General features: G+C 37.3%; 1 protein-coding gene and 1 long non-coding RNA gene across 6 annotated transcripts in view; one reads left to right on the forward strand and one right to left on the reverse strand.

Moving 5' to 3' along the window:
* Positions 1-22,769, reverse strand: part of DIAPH2 (diaphanous related formin 2) — a 285,202-nt gene that overhangs the window by 218,533 nt on the left and 43,900 nt on the right. For all 5 annotated transcript variants that reach the window (XR_015750725.1, XR_015750726.1, XR_015750723.1 and 2 more), the window contains 5 exons: positions 17,237-17,311; positions 17,074-17,143; positions 13,630-13,766; positions 11,819-11,927; positions 6,964-7,074 (listed from right to left, as the gene is read on the reverse strand). Coding sequence is in view for 1 of the 5 variants with exons in the window: in XM_087972139.1 (XP_087828265.1) it covers positions 6,964-7,074; positions 11,819-11,927; positions 13,630-13,766; positions 17,074-17,143; positions 17,237-17,311 (502 nt within the window). In the remaining 4 variants the exon portion in view is untranslated. The remainder of the gene's footprint in view (positions 1-6,963; positions 7,075-11,818; positions 11,928-13,629; positions 13,767-17,073; positions 17,144-17,236; positions 17,312-22,769) is intronic.
* Positions 9-6,185, forward strand: LOC148129760 (uncharacterized). Its single transcript, XR_015750727.1, has 3 exons — positions 9-156; positions 1,620-1,749; positions 5,617-6,185. It is a non-coding gene; the product is annotated as an uncharacterized LOC148129760 (long non-coding RNA).

Genomic DNA, 22,769 nt, shown 5'->3' on the forward strand with positions numbered 1-22,769 from the left:
TTTCATAAAGCAATTTGAACGAATTACATCTTCTCAACGTATGGTGCCATAAAGCATAAACAAATATTAAACACTCGTTCATTTTTCAACTTTGTACCTGCCTGCATCTGGCAAAGTCTGATGGAAATTGAAACTGGCTGAATTTCAAACAATATGGTTAGGATTCTTTCTATCCTATTTACATTTGTGATTCTGTTCCATTGTAGTAAAATGCAGACAATTCAGAATCTTCAATGTTTTATATCTAACAAAACGAGTCCATAACTTGGATGCACATCCCAAATAAATATTTAACAAGACCAAATAAAAAATTGCTCCAATGTAAATGGTTCAATACCATCTTAACCATTATGACACAGAGTTATAATTAAATTATTTAAAACGTTTATTATCTTGATATATTCAACCACAACTGCTCAGGAACCTGTATGTTACTTGGTAAAACTGCTGGTAACATCACTATAAAAACTGTGAATGTCTATCCCAGAAATGAGCAATTAAATAATCTCTTTTACCCAAGCATCTTATGTATAAATTCAAACCACAACTATTATCTTAAATTGCAAAGAATATTATTTTCAAGTCTCTTTAGCTTCAACTTAGTAGCAGTGATATATTGTCTGCCACATGAAATCTGTCCACAATATTGATACTGACAGCATGTAATGTTCTGAATTCTACGAATGGACCAGTTATATCAAATTCATTTCTCGGGTTCATTTGCTGTTGTGACATATTATTTTTGGCAGAACACTTTATTTCTAATGCTGCAATTCTTCCTTTTAAGACAGCAATTTGTAACCTTTTTATAACAAACAGTATGTATAAAACCAACAGAAAAAGCGTATAGTAAAATCTTCTCAGGAAAAAAATAAATGCATAAAATAAAATAGAGATTAATTATTGGTTTATCTTGATTTATTTTTCTTGTAAAACATCCAGTGCCACGTTTTTTGAAGTGGACAGCCATGTAAATTATTTAAAGTAACAGATAAATAATATAAATTGTATTACAAAGGAAGCCAATTATATTGATAAAGAATGATCAAACTTACAAAGAGACAACACAGTAATGTATGTGTTTCTTTATTAATCCACTAAATAAATGGCAAAACAATAAATACATGTAAAAGAACTACAAATTAAAATAAGTGTTTTGGATTTTAGAGTCTATAAATCATGCTGCCTATTTTCGTTTTGTTTTTCTACTCTACCTGAGAATTGTTGGAGATAAAATTATGCTGTCCTGATAGCTATATAGTCCTCATTTACTTAAATGGTAATTACATAACATTAATATCAATCATTAAAAATCACAAAATAGGTTTTCCACCGGTGTATGCAGTTTCTATTAATTTAATGTACTGTGCTATTAAAAAAATGTATCATGGTAGTGAATTTTAAAGCTCACACCAGATACCTTTTAATTCTAATACAAGTAATTATGGATTTATATCAAATTAATGTGGCCTAAATTCAAGTACTGTTTAAATATTACTGTTGGGTTTTATTTGCAGTGCACTTGACGTACACACATCTAAACTTTTATAGCACTGGCAATCATTTGGATTAATATGTTGCCTTGAAGTTATTTTACTACGATGTTTTTAATCCTCTAGCTTTCCAGTAACGCTTCATAATCACGCTCAAAGTTGGCAATAGAAGAAGCAGGAAGATGAGGCGTGGAGTGTACATTAAAAATCTCAATAATGTGGAGTCTGGTTAGCCATGAAGAAAACAACTGATCGAGTAAGGTTCTTTTGATTTGCCTATTGGCAGCTCTGCTATCTTCAGCTTCTTCGTTTTGCTGGCTTCCTGCCCTAAATCACAAAGGAGGAGGGAGGAATTTGGGGCAGTAATGTGTGGGCCTGTGAATGAGAAGACAAACAACAGGAGGGGAGACACGTTGACAAGAACCAGAGGGGCCAAACCAGATTAAAACAGCTGCCAAGGACACCTGACCTGGGAATTGAATGTGAAACTGCCGTGAGAGGCATCAAACTTCTCGGCCATTTCCAAAACATCAAAAAGGCATACTATTGGTCACCGATGGACTGGTCAAGGGCCAGGAAAGGGGAGAAAGTGTAACTTTTGTGTGGGAAAATACAGATCTAGCTTTACTTTCACTGCAGTCACTTAACTTTAGTAAAAAATAGCCTATCACTTCAATCAAAGGGAATCAAGGGTCTTTCTTTCCTAAATGTCTAAGTTGGGGCAGGTCTGACACCTATCAAGAAGTAGTTTGGATACATAATGCCATATTAGTTTACTTACTTACTTGTAAAATTTATTGGCAACCCATCTTACCATAGGGTAATTCTAGTCATCTTACAATCATAAAAATATGTTGATGCATGAACAATGAAAAACATAATTAAAATCAACATTAAAACCTAAGGACACATGGGAAGGATGAAAGTGGAGTGGTGGGAGATGGGATCTGTTGTTACTTGATCAACCACCTCTTTTGTGCTGTACTCCCATTGGGGCCCCAGGCCAATTGACAAAACCAGGTCTTCAGGTGGCCTTAATATGGTGGAGGTCTGTAGAGATTCTCCATCATCCAGGTCATGGTCGTCCCAAAAGTGCTTTTTCAGGAGACAACTGGACTTTCTTGTTTTTTTTCTTTGAAGACATTTCGCTTCTCATCCAAGAAGCTTCCTTAATATGGTGATTGTTTCATTGTTTTGAAGGTTCATACACTGAATGTTTTAAAAATGATGTTATAGAAATATTTCAAATAAAAAAATAATGTAGAGGTAGAGACTTGTCCTTTCCTTCAAGGATTGGTAGAAAGACAATAGGATTATTTGCAAGGAAAAGAAGCATTTTGAATGCATCACAACTTATGCTGTTTAAAAACTTTTTAAATACACCATAAATACTGCACTATCATCTAATGATTATAAGAATATGATGATATGTGATATCACAAATGCCACGAAGAACTCTAGTAAGTTACTAGAGCCATAAATTTGGTCTGGATAAGAATTTTCCTATCTAAAATTAGAAATGTACTTAATTTTGAAATAGTCCTATTGACAAGTAAAGCTATATTAAGATTATATCTTCCCACATCATTATAGTTGTGTTTTTAAAGTTATAGCAACGTTTCGGCAGAATCTCATCTGCCATCATCAGGGTTCTGTATAGTGTTCGTTATATATATATATATATATATATATATATATATATATATATATATGTATGTATGTATATGTATGTATGTATGTATGTATAATTAGATTAGTAACATCTCCCCATTTTGGCTTTTATAGATATTTAGATTTTATTAATCTCAACCACTCTTTCAACTGAACACAGAAAGGTAATTCTGTTTTAATGTGCCCTAAATTCTTCTTTTTAAGTGGTATAATTATTATCATAAATTATATTCGTTAAAAGCCATTGTGGTGATTTGAGATCCTGAACAAGAGAACCTGCAGTTGTAAGAATAAAAGATTTAATTAAACCTGTACATCTGTCAGTCATGAGGGTTTACTAAAAAATTGGCTGCACAATAGCTCTTCTCAAAAACTACTGTGTAATTGATCAAAGTTAACCATGTTACTAAATTTATCCAATTATTAAACGTTAAATGATAAAGGAAGGTAATAATTTACAGGATGAATGATTTCATCCAGTACACTATTACCTTCCTTTATCATTATGTGTACTTTATTTTTTTATTAAAATTGGAACCTTAAGTCACTGGGCAAATTAAAATCCAAATTATGGGAAAGGTGTAAAACCATCTTGATTTGCAATCTGTTACGTCAACTGCACTTTGTGGAGATACAGAAATTAAAAACATAATTGTTTCTCTTTGAAATGTGGAGAAAACAATAGGAATACTTTCAAACAGAAAAAAAAAAAACACCTTACATCAATATACCGTGTTTTGCTGTGCTATGAAAAGCAATGTTTCATATTATGTTTCAACATGGTAATCATCAAGAAAAGTGTGGTGAGGTTATGGCTCGCCATATTACCAGTATATATTGTATTGTTCCGCTATGTAGCTCTGCAATCATAGAATCCATTTATTTTCCAACCTCTTTCTTTTGAGGGAGCAAATGGAAGAGTTCGGAAGTCAGAATTTCTGAGAATCATGGCTTATCGTAAATAAACTAGTATACTATGACTTCCTTTTGCTACTTGGAACAAAAATGGCCTTGAAACAGAAATGAGCATTGCTCCCAAAGTTGGCTATGGCTAGAAGAGTAAAATCCACAGCGAGACTCCTATCTATCTGTCCATCTGTCCGTCTGTCTGTCTATATCCATTATCTATAATGTATATAATCTCTCATTTACCCATCCGTCTATCCTTCCATCACCTATTTTTTTCTTTCTATCCATCTATCCATCCATCCATCCATCTATCTATGGTATCTATCTACGATATCTATCTATCTATCTATCTATCTATCTATCTATCTATCATCTTATCTACCTATCTATAATCTATTTATCCATCCATCTATGTATCAATGTATCTATTTAGCATTTGTGATATGTTAACATTCTAAAACAGCATAATGGGAGGAAAAGTTAATTTCAAAGATGAAACATTTGCATAAGAATGGAAATGTTTATTTTTGACAGTTTAGTCAATGATCTGAGGAAATATAGAACACCTATCATCCTAACTGGATGCCTTCACATGGCAAAATTTCCTCCCAAGTCCCCAAGTGTCATACTTGAACTTCAGAATGAAGCTGATCTCCCAAGGTACCATTTAATAATCTGAATTTACAAGCTTTACAGGAAAGTTGTACTCAGCATTAACTAGCAACTTGCCAAGTCATCCCATCTCTTCTCAACAAGAGTTGAGATGACCTAAAAGATGTTCTACAACAACTTCTCTTGCAGCCACTCTAATCCAAGTCCAACTTAAGATCTAGGAAAATGGGCTTTTAAAGAAAGGGCACGCTGATTAAATTGAAATAATGGATTTCTTGCTTTTAGTAATGAAATAATTCACTGGAGATCTAAGAACATGTTATATAAAAGCTCCAAGAAAAGGAGGTGACACATTTTCAGATCTCCACAGCTAAACATATTACTTTTACTGCTTTTGCATGATGAAATGCGAAATGTTCTGGGCTGTAAAAAGTTATTGCTGCATGCCATAAAATGCAAAAGGGGTTTGCTGAGGCAAACACAATTGCTGCAGATTTCCATGTCAACCACCTGTACCCATTTAATACCTTTAAGAATCAACTAACAACTAGCATATTATATAAAAAAAATGCAGAGCCTGTAATTAGGTATAGATGTTACCCAGTTGTATAAATATCTAGGAACACCCCTTGACTCTTATATGGGTTATCAGGTTTAAATCATCTGATAAGGGTCTCACTTTTCATGAAACCTATGTGATTTTTCTTTTTTACCCATAGGCATTCAGGACTTAAATTCTTCTGTACAATGGCTTAATCCCAATAGGTAATCATCTTTTCTATTTAACAGAAGAAGAGTCTAACCATGTGGGCTTTTTTAAATAGCTGGCTAAAATAAACCACACTGCTCAATTGAAGAACAATTCTCGACTCAATGGTGCTCTTCCACTTATTTCAGATAACTTGTAAAGTGGTTTTCTTCATTGTTCCAGAATGAAGATGCTACTAAATCATGATTAAACAGAAGACCAACATCCTCTGGCCATCCTTTCTGCAATGAGCCTTACCCAAGCCAACTTCTTAAATTGATGCTTTATGCCTAAGGAATTGGAATATTGTAAATTACTGCTTTGTTAACAAATGACCAGAACAAAGTCTTTTGATTCTGGAAACATTCCCAATATTCTTCAAAAATAGTCAATTTTCTCTAGGACAGGAATTGAATTTGCATTGTTAAGAACCAATTTATGATGTGGCATTTTGTTTGCCTTAAATCCTTTTCATCTATGTTACAAACAAGCTACTTATTCCCATTTATTTCTCCAACAGATTGCTTGGGAATCAAAATCAGCTGCTGCTGATTAATTTAATTTTGAAAGGATTAGATGAAGACCAACAGTTATATAGTTCCTTTTCTAACTGGCCTCAGTAGAACAATATGAGCAAATAATGTATTCCTTCTGTGCATTTCTAATAAGTGAAATTGAAAGTGATATCCAGGCTGAGCCTGAGGGAGGAATCAAACACATCATCTGTCTCGAATCCTCTCGCACCCACAAGAGATCTAAGTCTAGCCCACCTTGACTTATTTAATGCCAATTCGCTTTGACTGTTAGTAGTTCAGATTCTTGTAAAGAACTTTAGCATACAATAAACCTATATATTCACTTGAACTGCCTGGACTCCTGATTTCCTGCACTGGATAGAAATATTTCATTTACTACATTTCTTAAAAAGGACTCAGCAGTCGTTCTTTCTCAACTTAAAAATAGAAAATAGCTTCTTCTTTTTTTCCTTCAAAATTTAAGGGGATTTTTTATATATATATGAAGAGCTTCTCTGCTAAGATATGCAGTATGTGATACACAAAATATGCTTTTCTTACCTAAAGAAGCATAAACACACATATAACATTAACAGTGAGTACAAGAAGAACAGTTATAGTTTACCATAAATGCAAAAGCCATCAATTCTTTACACTTAGAAGTCATTTTGGAATCAGGATTTAAAGCTTAAAGCCAGTCTAAGTTTCATTTAAACTTTGATTCTCCCTATCATAAGTTCATGGCGCTATTAACTATCCAACACATACTTTAAAATTCCCCACATCAATAAAAGTGAGTGTAAGCGATCATTTGTCATAAAAAGAAAATTATTTTTCACTGTTGAACATTTTTAATGCTGCGGCATTCTGCTTCCCTTTCACAATGATTAAAAATGATAAAGAACCATTAAGGCCAAGCTTCGACATATCTTGCAAGTCTTTTGTAAGATTTATAATCACAAAGCAAGCAATTACAGAATCTGGTGCATTAGCACTTCTTTTGCAAGTAACTTACTGGTAATATTTTCTTTAGCCCACAGCGCAGGAATTCATTTCTCAAATGTACCCTAAAATCAAGCTCTTCTGGAGAAGTGACGAGGGCATTTATGAACTGCATGCAGGCAACCTGAAAATAGAAGTTATAGTTAATGTAGCTTATTAGGATCAGCACACCCAATGCACTTGTGCAATAAAATTGGAGAAAACAACAAAGAGATGTATATTTTAACTAACCAGAAAGAGTGTGGAGAAGGTTGATTAGGGAAGTGGAGGCTAAATTGTAGGAAGAACGGTTGAAGGAACTGGGTATGTCTAGTCTAATGAAGAGAATGACTAGAGAGGACATGACAGCAATGCCTCAATATCTAAGAGGCTGTCACAAAGAAGTGGGAGTCAACCTATTTTCCAAAGCACCTGAAGGCAGGACAAGAAGCAATGGCTGGGAGCTCGTCAAAGAGAGATCCAACCTAGAACTAAGGATAAATTTCCTGACAGTGAGAACAATCAATCAATGGAAGAAGCTTTCCTCCAGAAATTGTGAGTGTTCCATCATTGGAGGTTGGTAAGAAGAGACTGGACTGTCATCTGTCTGAAATGATATAGGATCTCCTGCTTGGGCGGTGGGTTGGACTAGGTGACCTACAAGGTCTGTTCTGTTATTCTGTTTTGTTATTCTGTTATTATGTTAAACACTCATTTTAGAGAAAAACACAGTGCTATACTTGAATATAATATTATGTGGCTCATAACTTATCCACTTATTCATACCTCTAAGAAGTGTACATTAAATGAAATGCCTTTATAGACAATCCTCGTTTACCAATCATTTATTCATTGACTGTTCAAAGTTACAGTGGTGCCAAAAATCAAGACTTAAGACCAGCCAATTGCAGTATTTCTGCAGTCATGGGATTGCAATTTGGATGCTTGGCCATCAGTGCACACTTAATAACAATTGCAACATCTTGTGGCCATGTGATCACCATTTGTGAGTTTCCAACAAGCAAAGTCAATGGGAAAGCCAGAAGGAAGTTGCATATTATGGTCATGTGACACTGCGTTCAATAATTGCATCACATGCTGATCCCTACTGTGGTCAGTAAGTGAGGACTCCCTGTAGCAGAAGGCTGTTGTTTGAGCAACAGATCTCATATTGTCAATACCTTTACAAAAATTAAAAGCAGAGTGAATGCTGGAAAGATTAACTACAAACTGTGTTTAGAGCTATGGTGGCACAGTGTTAAAACTGCAGGACTCACTGCTCACTCTGGGAGTTCAATTCTGAGTGGCTCAAGGTTGAGTTAGCCTTCCATCCTTCCAAGGTCAGTCAACTGAGGACCCAGATTGTTGTGGGCAATAGGCTCACTGTGTAAACTGCTTAGAGAGGGCTGTAAAGCACTGTGAAGCGGTATATAAGTCTAAGTGCTATTGCTAGAACAGGTTATTAATCCTTTTTTTTTTTTAGCAACAAGCTCAAGATGTGTTTTTTCAAATGGATAAGTGTCCTCAAATTATTTTACCAGCACTGCAGCACTGAAATCTATAACTTGATCATCCATAAAATGAATATAATTTTAATGTATAAAACACTATAAATTCTTCTAAATCAACACATCCCTGCAAATGCTGTATTGTAGTGGCCTGAATTATCCTTGTTATGTTACAGCTATGACATAACTGAAGAAGCCAAAGTACATGTCCAATCAGAAATTAATAGAGAGAAAAGGTGCCATCTGCTGTGATTGTTTTTGCCAGGAGAAATTCTGACTTAATTGCTTGTATTAATACTGGTAGAGAGACCATTTCAGTTAGAGACGAGTTAATGAGTCTTGCAGTTGTACCTTCAGTCACGGAGTATGGATGTGAGAGTCATAAAAAATCGGAAAGTCCTTAAAAGAGAGTGACTTTGGAATCACTGTAACAGAGCGGATCACATGGGCAGCGTGCAGAATGCTATCCGCGCTTGCTTCTATTTTAATGTTCCTGTGTTGCGTGTAAAAGCTAAACAAGTTGGGTCTTCCTATTTATCTAGATCAATAGGTTGTCTCTTAAGGCCATACTAAAGACACTTGTTGTGGCCTGTCAGCCCCTGGCTCCGCCAGCAGCCGAATCAGAGGAGGAGGAGGAGGAGGCGTCAGAGTCTGGGTCAGCATCAGGACATCAGGACCTGGGAGCTCTGAGGGGGAAGAGGGAATGGAGCTGGCATAGAGAGAGAGGGGGGAGGGAGGGGGGAGTCTGGACTGTCCGTCAGCCCTCAGATGGAGAGTCAACAGCCCCCAGGCCTGGAGGTGGCTGATGAGGAAGAGGAGGAACAGCTGGGTCCAGTGCCTGACGCGTGGATGCACAGAAGGCAGAGGAGAGGAGAGCAATGGAAATCTATGGGCCGGTCCTTGGGAAGAAAAAGCCACTGCTGCTAATGGGGCCCCACTCTAGCTCTGGGGATCAAAGGCAGGGGGTGGAGATGAATAGGTGTGGGACACAACTATTCATCTTCAAGCTGGAGGAACTTGTAAGCCTATGAGAGAAAACTTTTTTGCCAGGGCTGCCGGCATTCCTAATAAAGAAATCTTTTGAGTTCACGTCAGAGGGTTTGTTGTGTTTGGGGAGCACTGTGTGCTAAAATAAAACCCCAATTAAGTAAATTATCAATGATCCCATTTCAAAACCAAGACATTAAAACAGAACGTGATTATACTGTATTTGACATTGGCAAGATGACGTTATTATTCAAATAAAAGTTATTAGCATCAATTCTGAGCCTTCTACCCTTGAGAGAAACTGAAAATAATAACCGTGGTGGTACATTCGTCCACTGGGAAGCATTTCAAGTATAGCGCTGGGAAAATCAAAAACAGGTGTATCAACATTCGATGGAGAAAAATGGCAAATTATTGACTGATGGGAAAGGGTAGAAATTCTAAAAACAAATCCTCATTTAGTCAAGGTGGCCAGCCTAAACTGTTATTTAGTGTAGCATTTTATTGCATTTAGATTTGAGGGGTCTGTTTTGCTTTAAGATGTTAAAGCAAATATGTCACTCTTATGTATTATTGTTGATTTTATTTACTGTTCATTTTATTTAGGGTTGCAGACCATTTTTGTATTTATTCGAAGAGAAGGAGATCTTTTCCATGGGGCAAGCATGAATAGAAATTACATCCCAGAGCTTGCCTTCAAAACAGAAAAGGGATATCACTGTATCATAACCTGACCTTTGGAGAACCTAATCTTTACGGTTGGTTCCTTGTAGCACTCCAAGTTTTCATATTGTCATGTCAAGATTACAGAAATAATTCTTGTCTTATGGACTTAACCTTACAAGACAGAAGTCACAAACTCAATCCTTATCTCATTCAGGGCTTGTAGTGATTCATGTCCCAGAGACAATACGTGAGAAGATTTGCTCTTTGAACAGTAACTAACCATCCAAAGAGTTCTATTTTCCATTTTATGCTTCCAGAGAGCTTCAGAGGGAAACAATGTCTTAGCTAAAAAACACAGAAATTCTGCCATTCATATATCCTACTGTAATATTCCATTCATAATTGCATTGAAGTCTTGGGGAAACATGGCCTTTAGTGCACTCAAAAGGGTTGTGAGCCTTCCTTATGAGAAGTTATTGTTGGTCTCTGAACTTGGTTGTTTCCTTGCAGAACTTTCATTATCCAAACTAGGTAATATCATAAGTGCACCTACCCTGTTTCCCCAAAAGTACGAGCTAAGTCCTAGCTTGATTTTTACACATGTGCCCAATACAAGCTCTCACCCCCCAAAATAAGCCCTAATTAAGATCCTGTCCACTCCAGAGTGCAGGGCTAAAAAATTAAGCTAGGGTGGGGGATGAAGCTTCCCTACTACTTACATACCTTTGAACAGTTGTAGCAAGCCTCGCACACCCCAACACCTGCCTTGATGGGCCCATTTCTTCTGCAGCAGGCATGGCTTTCCTGAAGGCCTCTGTAGCTGAGAACAAAGCTCTGGATCGATCCTGAGCTCTGTTATCTGCTGCAGAGGCCTTCAGGAAAGCCTTGCTGGACGCAGAAGAAGTTCCTGAAGGTCTCCGACAGCAAAAAGGAGGCCAGGGGGGCGACACACACAAGTGAAGTTAATCAGTGGATGACATCCCCCGAAAATAAGACCTGGTGCCTTTTTTGGTGGCAAAAAAAATATAAGACATGGTCTTATTTTTGGGAACACATGGTAATTTGGGTAACAAAACATCTGCAAGAAAACAACCAAACTCAGAGACTACCAAGGACCCTTCCTCTTCTTCCTCCTCCTCCCCCCTCCCCCCCACAAACCTCACTCCCTTCCAGCACTGATGATGTTACCTAGTTTGGGTAACAAAACATCTGTAAGAAAACAACCAAGCTCAGAGAGCACCAAGGACCCCTGAACTACAAAAATATTCTCCTTTATCAGTCTTCTTTAAACACAAAAACTCTGGAAAAAAATAATAATTACACAAAAGGATATTTTAAAGTATGTAAAGATTGTCTCCATGGACCGAAAATGTATATTCTAAAATATACATCTCCTGCCTAGAGAAAGGAGAAGCATTTATTTTATAATTCTATGCATTCGTAAACAGGTGGGTTTTTTTTTTTTAAAGCCAGTCAATAGTGAATCTCTGCAATGTATAGCAACGGGTGCTTCAAATGTGTTTATGCAGAGTATAAAAGAAGATTAACGGGCTTTTCTTACTGAGATTTTAGATGAATATTTACTTGGGATTTGAAACTTCTACCCAAAATAAGGTCACCAGAAACAAAAATTATCTACAGCCATTTTAAACGTTTTTGATGCGGCTAGTAATTAAAATGCATTGTTGCCTAATCTAATTGTCTAAATTGTAATCCAAGAAATCCTACCTGTAATTGCAGAGCTTCATGATTTTCGAGCCCTTCCACTATATTAGCAAATCGTTCTCCATTATTCCTCTCAGCTGCAATTGTTATAGCTCCTAAAATTTTGTCGAGCCTGTAATAGAGATTTATTTCAATGGGTTGTAAAGTTATGCACGTACTTTAACAGACTATTTAAAAATCACACCTCAGATTCTTAAAGGACTTTTTTTTTTTTGCCTCTTTGGTAGCAAATTGATTTAAAAACCAACACCTAAAACGCAATCTGCTACTAATCAAGGAAATAAATCTTTTGAGTTTGCTTGTTGTTCCTTCAATTCTTAAATAAAGTCAGATTATTTAAGGCTTGGATCCTTAAGTAACTAACCTGAAAAAATTCACAGGAGAAAAATGACTCTATCTTGTATTCCTCCTTGCAGCTCTCTATGCTTGCATTCAAAAATTAGCCCAAATAAAATAAAATACCCCCAGCCTTGTTGCAAGAGATCACAATAATTGGGATTTTGACTTTCTGTCACTAAGTAATGAGGTTGCAATGTGTGATGTCATGTGATAGCACTTATTAATGATGGCAGTTCTGGCCAGCATTGGTTACCATCATTAACTGACTATCACAGTACTCCATGTTCACATGATCACAATTTGCAACCTTCATTGCCGGCTTTCCACAACCAAAGTTAATGCGGAAGCCAGCAGGAAATCAGAAATCAAATGATGTCCTCGCTTCATGATTTGGCTTCCGCATTAACTTTACTTGTGAAAAAACAGCAATGAAGCTTGCAACTTTTGATCATGTCAACATGGAGTACTGCGATAATCAGAATTTCAAAGTCCGGTGGTAACCACCACTCTTTCGGCACTGTCACAAGTTTGAACGAATGGTTGTTAAACAAGGACCACCCGCTCATCCAAATGGTGCTCTCTAGCAATTCATACATGCTCTCTTTGATCTAGGAGAGAGCAGATGTGTTTATCCTCCAGATGAGTAGTCATAAAAGAACTCTTAAATCTGTTTGGAAGTCAACAGTTAAGAGGAAACATATGGAGGTCAATGTATTAAAGCAAAATTAAATTGATAATGACAGAGATTGCCCTAAAATATGGTGTTGTGGCCTGCCGGCTGGCCACCCTTTCAGCAACCAAATCAGAGGAGGAGGAGGAGGAGGAGGAGGAGGAGGAGGAGGAGGAGGGAGGGAGGAGGAGGAGGAGGAGGAGGAGGAGGAGGAGGAGGAGGAGGAGGAGGAGGAGGAGGAGGAGGAGGAGGAGGAGGAGGAGGAGGAGGAGGAGGAGGAGGAGGAGGAGGAGGAGGAGGCACGGAGGATCAGGGTCAACCTGGGAGCTCTGAGGGGAAAGAGGGAATGAAGCTGTCAGAGACAGAGACAGAGCCTTAGCCATCAAAAGGAGAGTCAACAGCCCCCAGGTCTGGAGGTGGCTGATGAGGAAGAGGAGGAACATCTGGGTCCAGTACCTGACGCATGGATGCGCAGAAGGCAGAGGAGAGGAGAGCAGTGGAAATTTATGGGTTGGTCCTCGGGATGGAAGAGCCACCGCTGCTAGTGAAGCCCCACCCTAGCTCTGGGAATAAAAGGCAGGGGGTGGAGATGAATAGGTCTGGCACACAACTATTCATCTTCTGGCTGGATGGACTTGTTAGCCTACAAGATAAAACTTTTTGCCGGGGCTACCGGCATTCCTAATAAAGGAATATTTTGAGTTCACTTCAGAGGATTTGTCGTGTTTGGAGAGCTGCGTCAGAACATGGGGTTTAAAAAATTATTTCATTAATTAAATACATTTAATATGTTACTGTTACTTACATGTTTTCTTCTCCAACGATACAAATGGCAGAGAGTATTTTCACGGTTTCAGTCATCATGTTTGGTTGCTTTGGATCAATTGCTCTGGCAAGCAAGAGAAGGCTTCGTTCGTCCCCCAGTATTCTTTGTAGTCCATACTTGAAAGGGGAGAAGGAATGGTTTAAAAGATATGCGACTGCAGCACACTCAATCTTCAAGTCTTACAACCCCTAAACAAAGCTCATCAATTTGACCTTTTGCTTTCTTGCATTTCGTTTTCTTTGGGGTGGTTTGAGTTGCTACCTCTTGTACAATGTTGAGAACCCTCCATCCATAGTTCTTCAGGCACTCTGCCTATCAGATCTAATTCCTTAAATCTATTTATATATTCATCAGGGATATGGTTTACTCCATACCTGAGTGGCCTACTGCTTTTCCCTACTTTCTTCAATTTTGGAACAAGAAGCTCATGATCTGAGCCACAGTCAGCTCCTCAGTTACACGCTCCTCAATTACAAAGTTCTGAAAGGACCAGATGTGGGGAGATGGGAGTACGGCAGCAGCCAAAAAAGCTAACACAATCCTTGGTGCTATAAACAGAGGCATAGAATCAAAATCATGTGAAGTATTAGTACCGCTTTATAAATCCGTAGTAAGAACACACCTGGAATACTGCATCCAGTTTTGGTCAACACATTACAAAAAAGAGGCCAAGACTTTGGAAAAAGTGCAAAGAAAAGTGACTAAGATTATGATTAAAGGCCTGGAGACAAAAACATATGAAGAATGGTTGCAGGCCAGTCTAGAGGAAAGTACTAGGGGTGACATGATAGCAGTATTGAAGAATTTGAGGGGCTGCCACAAAGAAGAGGGGAGTCAATTTATTTTCCGAAGCACCAGACAGCAAGACAAGAAACAACGGATGGAAAATAATCAAAGAAGCAACCTGGAATTAAGAAGAAACTTCCTAACCATGAGGACAATTAACCAGTGGAACAGCTTGCCACCAGAAGTTGAAGGAGCTTCATCACTGGAGGTTTTTAAGAAGAGACTGGACAGTCACTTGTCTGAGATGGTTTAGGGTCTGCTTCTTAAGCAGGAGGCTGGACTGGAAGACCTCCAAGGTCCCTTCTAGTTCTATTCTGATTGATTGAGGTAGAAATATCTATGCAACCTCATCTTCATATTATGGCTTCTTGTCCATTCTTTAGCCCAATTCAGGTGCCTGATGTACAGGTTTAAAGACCCTTCCAGGATACCTGAAAGATCAGCTTTTTCCTTTTTACAGTTACAGATCTTAGGTTGTCAAAGATGTCCATTCAGAAAACTACTTAATAAAGATAACCGCTCCAATTATGGAACGTCATTTTTCAGATAAGACTTGCCTGGAGCTTTTTTTAATGTTCCATTCAGTGAACATTTTTAATGTGTGATTAATAACGATAAAGAGACCCGCTAGAACCCCACAGGCCCACTAGTCTTTGCTTAGTGTAATCAGTTCTGGTGAAACAAATGCCTCTCCCAAAACCATTCTTATTTTCAAATTGGTTTGGAGATTTCATTTGGAACTACAGAGGTCAATATGGCAGGTTCTCCTTATAACCTCTTTGGTGCTTACAGAGCTACAATTTGCAGAAGCACATAGCGATCAGGAGTAAACACCTTATGTGGATAACAAGAATGAACCTCTAATTTAAGGGTTAGAGTCTCACATATGGGCAGAGGTGAGACACCATAACATGACATTATCCCCAATCTTGAAGAACATTTTTCTCAAAATTCTTCATGTGAAGCTACAGGCTCCCGGAGTGTTCTCAATCAGCATTATACAACAGCATCATCCTATAGGACAAGGGTCTCCAACATTAGCAACTTTAAGACTTGTGGATTTCAACTCTCAGGATTCCTCAGACAACTTTGCTGGAAGTTGAAGTCTTAAAGTTGCCAAGGTTGGAGACTCCTGTTCTATAGCATCAATGGAGGAATTGATGGAGACAATTGAGTCTCACCAAGTTCAATGAAACATACTATAAACAAAGGACAGGTTTCTAGAAAAAAAAGAAATTACCCATATGTAGAAAATACCTAGTATACTGGGAAAAACAGGTTTTTTTCCCGAAAGCCATCACTCTGCTAAACAAATAATCTCCTCAACACTGTTCAACTATTACGTCTGCACTACTATCAATCTTCTCATCACTCCTTATCACCTATCCCCTCCCACTTGTGACTGGATTGTAACTTTGTCGCTTGTATCCTTACGATTTAATATTGACTTTTTCTTGGTATGATTTGATTGCTTATTGTACCCTATGACTATCACTAAGTGTTGTACCTTATGATTCTTGATGAATGTATCTTTTCTTTTATCAATACAGAGTATTTGCACCAAGACAAATTCCTTGTGTGTCCAACCACACTTGGCCAATAAAGAATTCTATTCTAGTTTAAAAAGATGCTGTGTTTATTAAAACATTGCAAATGTGTATTTTTGGCTATGCTTATCAGGGAGATAATTGTATTTCATGATGGAAACACAGCTTGAATGCTACATAGCTTGTTATTTCCCTGCCTATGTTCTCTTAATGCTGTCTTTTTTTTTTTCTATGAAAAAAGAAGTTTCCCTAGAAAATTATTTTTTTAAGTCTTGCCAGTGATAGACAAACCACATGGAAGTAAAACCAGAAGGAGATTTTGGTTTCTCTGTATATTTCTGAACATCCCTTTAGAAATACACTGGGAATAATTCAAGTAGTTCAAGGGCACTTCCACACCCTCACATAGCCCCCTACATCCTCTTCCTAAAATTAAAGCACTCTGACCTCACTAAATTTGGCCTCCAGGTTCACAAGGAGATTGGAGAGTTTTATCTAAAGTTGGGTTACTCATACAAGTTTTATTTTTTATGATATTATCTTGGGATCCGTATCACTGAAGCTTTGTAATGAGCAGAAGGAGTGACCTTGAGGGGAAGACAAAAAAATCAGATAAAAGAAACTTGAGTTTGGAGCAGAGCTGTAACCTGAAAAAAGAAAATCTCTGATGAGGCCTTCCCTAGTTTTCACGAAGATAAAGGAGTGGGGAGGCATTCCAAGATTTGGTTAGTGTATCTTCATAATAAAAGTAATATTAGCCTGCATGACTTTGGCTTTCTAGTCTGGAAGAGCTGACCTTTAAAAAATGTGAAGGTTTTAGGGGTGTTTTTTTCCAGTTCTCATAAGGAAAGGAAATGTTTCGGTATACTTGGTAGAGTTCTCAAACCTTGAAATAACATATGAATTGGTTTCGCCTTATTCCAAATTCTTTGCTGCAATATGAAACTACAGGCAAACCATCATCATTAGTAGATCAAATTTCCACTTCATTAAAGTCATCTCTTTCTTTAAAGACAGTCGTTCATTACCAGTTAAAGTGAACCTAACAGAAGGGGGGAGAATAAAAATCAGCCAGGGCTGAAATTCCTACCTTATTATTCATAAACGCTTTGAGGCACTGTATAAGCTTATGTTGATTTTTCTTGTCAATACTTTCTTGCCTGAAAATTAATAATAATAACATTAACTGACGGTCCTATATTAATCACTCTTTTTTGCTTCCCCTTATTACTTCTTATATCTTCTATACTTACTGCCTCTTATCAAGGAGTTTTTCAAGGACATCCAAGAGAAGCCCAAGGCCTTCATGTCCAAAATTGTTAACCCAACTGTAAAAAAAAGTAAATTGCAAATTAGTTCATGCTTGCTCCATATACACGTAAACTTTCTGATGACTGATTTTTTTTCCAATTTTTTTATTGAATATGTATTAAAATATTGGATACAGTGTGACCTTTCTGGCATTTGTCTTTGCCATACATATTATAACATAAAACAATCACCTTCTACTCATCAAACATTGCTAAATTTGGACTATTAACATATCCAGTATATTCATTTATATTTACAACATAAAACCTCATGTTTTGCTATTTTTATACAATCGTTTTATCCATCATATTCCATTGTATTTACATAAATATCATCCAATTTCAATTCTACAAATCATCATCATTTTCTGTTCTGACTCCTCCTCAGATCCAATCATTGGTACATTTTATTCCAAACTTCATAATATTCTGTATCTCCTTTGTTTTTAAGTTCTAACGTCAGTCTGTCCATCTCTGCACAAATCAGTATTTCTTTTATTATCTCTCTTTCAGAAGGAATCTCTTTGTTTTTGTTTTGTTTTTTCAATTTTGGGCATAAACCGTTCTTGCAGCTGTTACGACGTGCAGTATTAGATATACCAACCCTTTGCTATATTTCTCTTTTATGATTCCTAATAGGAATAGTTCTGGTTTAAATTCTGTGTTTTGGGCTGACGACTGATTATTGCTTACCTACAGGACTTCCAGCATGGCTTATGCAGATGCTGAGTTTCCATGCTTAACAAAAGTTAACAGAAATTTGTACTCAAAATATAAGAGGCATCATTCACTTATCAATCATCAGCATTACAAATGGAAAGTCCAAATTTTAACCCAGAGAGCAGGATAACAGAATGACAGAGTTGGGAAGGATCTTGGAGGTCTTCAAGTCTAACCCCCTTGTGTAGGGTTTTTCTCAAGCAGGAAGCCCTATACCAGGGGTCCTCAAATTTGGCAACTTTAAGACTTGTGGACTTCAATTCCCAGAATTCCTCAGCCAGCATAGCTGGTTCTGGAAAATTCTAGGAGTTGAAGTCCACAAGTTGTAAAGTTGCCAAGTTTGGAGACCTCTGCCCTACACCGTTTCAGACAAAATGGCTGCCCAACAAAATGTTTAAAAAGTCATAATATTTATGTAGTTATTTACCAAACACATCTACATTATATTAAAGTAACCCAAACATATTTACAACCCGCAAGGCATGTCACAACTTTTGAGCACCCCTAAGGTTTGGAATTTGAAAGCTGAAACATTTGACACATCCTACATCATCCAATGCCTTCTCAGAAACCTCCAGTGTTGGAATCAAACTACTGGATACAGATCTTATTTTTCTATTGTTGCCATGTGAAGCACTTCATTTACAGATGCAGTATGTTTATAAAACTATAACCAATTGACAGGATAAATCTGGAATGCACAATTTCCTATTTTCTAAAGCATGCCTATGCAGGCAAATCCACCTCTGAAAGAAATCTAACACCTCAGCCTTACAATAATTAACTTTATTCTAATTGGTTTTTCCCCTCTCTCTATTTCCAGAAAAGTATTATTTTGACGTTTATATACTTGATCCTCAATTTTCCACACAGATGAACTGCCACAAAAATACAAATAATTAAAATGAGCAGAGACACTTACAACGCCATCACAATGACAATGCTGTGTTTGATTATTTCAAATAACTTATACTTAGCATCTAAAGTTTAGTTCTTGAATGGAAGATAAATGAGTAGAACATTAAAAGTGTCAAAATTCGTAACATTCTGTTAATGGTTTAAGCTTTCTGAAACTTTAGACATCCACTAAATCCTAAATATGGTTTCTGTTTCAAAAATGCACGACTAGCATCCTCTCCCCACCATTTTTTGATAAAACTCAAAGATTCTGGACATTGGCATGAGAAACATCAAGAAGCAGCAATTAAATCTAGAACTCCAGAACATTTGAGCAGTTGGGTTTCTCTATGTGTGTTCATGTTTGCAGTTGTTTATTGGTTTACCTTTGGCGTGCATGCAAACTCAAGTCACTAGATGTCCCTGCAGAGCCATCAAGGTTAAAACTGATTACCAATTGAGAAGCACTTCAGAACGTGCATTTTAAAGAAAACTCAAGAGGAGTCAGAATCAAAAAGTCTACAAAATAACACAATGAAATTAGGAAACGGAGGGACTCCAAGACATTCATACAATTAATAATAAGCCATGCAAACCGTCCTCAATTTTCTATGACATTTGAAGAGCTCTGGCTTTTGCAGCTCTGGAAGTTAAATTTGCAGTGATGATGTAATTCTGGAACATTTCTCTGACAGAAGATCAAGCCTTTTTGGTTTTGCCAGATTTTACGTCAATGATGAAGAACTGATAGCCCCATTTTCTGAAGTTGGAAGCCCCTCAAAATATAGTGAAGTTCTAAAAATGGTAATTTAATTTAGAAAAATAAAGGAATTCTTCAAACCCAGGGAAGGAAAGGAAGGGAAGGGAAAAGAAAGGGGGGAAAGGAAGGAAGGAGGGAGGGAGGGAGGGAGGGAAGGAAGGAAGGAGGGAGGGAGGGAGGGAAGGAAGGAAGGAAGGAGGGAGGGAGGGAGGGAGGGAGGGAGGGAGGGAGGGAGGGAGGAAAGGAAAAAAGGAAGGAAGGAAAACATTTAAAAGAAAAGATTATGAACACTCATCACTCAGGGTAGTGATGGAACGAGAAGCGACATTTATACAGAATAAGTGAAAATATTAAAACATTTACAGACATATTTTTCTGATAGAACCCAACAATACCAAATTCAGCTGTCTGTTAAAAGGGAATTTCAAAGGCAGCTGAACAAAGGCAGTGGCTGAAACTACAGAAGCAATTGAGAGCACCAAAATATAGATAAGTCGAAGCATCGCCCTTTAACAAAAAAGGACAATGAAGAGTAAAAAACAAACCCAACAACTAAAAGGGAAAGTATGGGGAAAGTTTAATGCAGCCTTGCAAAACAAAGATAACACTCATCGGTGAGAAGAATGCTAGAGCAATTAATAGGCACAGGGGAATTCTGAAAGAGTTGATTTCCTTACACTCAAAATACAAACAGTTTTGAGCAACTCTCAAAAATAGGTCTCCAAGGACTCAAATCACTTTCTCTACCTTTATTTTGTTAGTTACATCTCAAAGTCATGTTTACTCAAGGCTAGGAGGTGGTTGATCAAGTAACAGTTCCCACCTCCTTCCACTCCACCCTCCGCCCTCCCCATGTGTCACTAATTTTTAATGTTTGGTTTTAATTTATTTATGTTTTAATGTCCATGTGTACCTACATGTTTATGATTGCAAGCCACCCAGAGTTACCCTGTGGTAAGATTAGTTCAATCAAATCAAAAGGCCTTTGAACTCTGATGCTGGAGGAGACTCCTGTGAGTCCCTTGGACTGCAAGGCCATCCAACCGGTCAGTCCTAGAGGAGATCAACCCTCTTTAGAAGGCCAGATCCTGAAGATGAAACTCAAAGACTTTGGCCACCTCATGAAAAGGAAGGACTCGCTGGAGAAGAGCCTAATGCTCGGAACAGTTGAGGGCAAAGAAGAAGAAGAAGAAAGGGACGGCAGAAAAGGAGGTGGAGGGATGGAGTCATTGAAGCAGTAGGCGTGAGTTTAAATGGACTCCAGAAGTTGGTAGAGGACGGGAAGGCTGGAGGAATGTTACCAATAGGGTTGCGATGGGTTGGACACGACTTCGTGACTAACAACAAGAAGATTAGTTTACTTTATTTAGTTTATTTTATTGTCACTGCACCTCATACAACGAAATTAAATGCCATCTTCAGTGTACATTATAACTATAAAAATAACACACAAACACACATCCTTCGCATTCGATACAACAGAATTGAAAAGATGAGCGGCCAATAAATTTTATAAATTAAAAATAATAATAATTACACATTGATTTCTTTTGCTCATTTCACCACAATCAGCAAAAGAAAAGGATTCTTAGAAGTAGATTTTATACTGTTCAAGTATGATAAATACTGCAAATGGTAAGGACCAGTGAGGAAATAGAATGTATTTTTCAAACAAATAATAAATGGCAATTAATGGCAAATGGTATAACCCCAGACCAAGGATCCCTGTTTCTAAATAACGTGGGTCAAAAATGAAAATTGTTATTACTTTCTTTCTACTGGAGCATAAACTATACTACCAAGCATGGCAAAGAGTTATTACAGAGGGTACCTTGGTGAGTTATTTCAGATACATTAAGATTTATTGAATAATGTATTTAATGTCTCTGGGTAGGACCTGCTTTTAAAAGCTCTGTGTAATGAACTTATTTTTCATCCATCCATGTACACTTTCATGTGGTTTATTATTTTCAGCTGTTCTTCGGGGTTAAGGTGTCACAGTAAAATTTGGATTCTGGTTTTCTTATAACATTCTCCTTAATGTTTTGGACAAAACAAGAGGAGATCTATTCTTTTAGGAGATGTATTATTCCAGTTTATTATCTGTCTTCAAGAAATCACTGTTATTTCTTCCAAAACAAAGGGAAGAAATGGCAATGAAAATTCAAAAGACCTACACATTAATAATTGGAAATAAATGCCATTTCCAACGGCCACTGAAAATATGGTTTGGCTTCCATAACAGCCAGATCACAGGCATAAAGCTGTTCTTAAGATCACTAAGTTGTAGTTATTTATTAAATTTATAAGTCACCCAATTTCCCATGACTCTGGGCAGTTAATCCAGGCAGAAGACATTCTAGCCCAGTCTATTATGCTGATAATGATTTTAGCTCCTGAAAGTAATATGATATATTCAGTCATTCATAATTTAGTAATGGTGTACCAGAAAACTATTCCCTTGTATAATTTCTATATTTTTAGATACTTTTTTTATTCATTTGTACTTTATTCGCTTATCTTTATCTGTTTTCTATTTCTGTTTTGTTTGTAGATTTTCTCCAAAAGCGCTTTTAAAAATATAATATGCAGGACCTCCTGAACTTTTCCAGAGGAAAACCACTGAATGAGAATTGGAAACAAGAAAGTTACGGGAATATACAATACTCTTCTCAAGATCTGAGTTTATTTCCTAGTCTCTCTGCCTGCATATTTTAAGTTCATGTGCTTGAGTTACATAGTTTCTTTGTTTGCTGAAAATAAATAGGAATTCTCAAAATAACAATATGCTTCTGTATTTTTACAGCAACTCTTTGATCATACAAGTGTCAGCAGAACTATGCTATTTTTCATGTATAAATTATTGCTAGGCAATGTACTCATACAACACTTCCTTATTTTAGTACCAACCACCTACCCCAAAAATGAATACTGACAAGTCACATGGAAACAAATAGTCAGTCAGTCTGTCTGTCTGTCTGTCTGTGTCTGCCTGCCTGCCTGCCTGCCTGCCTGCCTGCCTGCCTGTCTCACCAGCTCAAGGTTGACTCAGCCTTCCATCCTTCCAAGGATGGTAAAATGAGGACCCAGATTGTTGGG

This window comes from Notechis scutatus, chromosome 10 (genome assembly GCF_049901735.1).
Source record: "Notechis scutatus isolate UNSWTSFEM ecotype Mainland chromosome 10, rNotScu1.2, whole genome shotgun sequence".
Lineage (NCBI taxonomy): Eukaryota > Metazoa > Chordata > Lepidosauria > Squamata > Elapidae > Notechis > Notechis scutatus.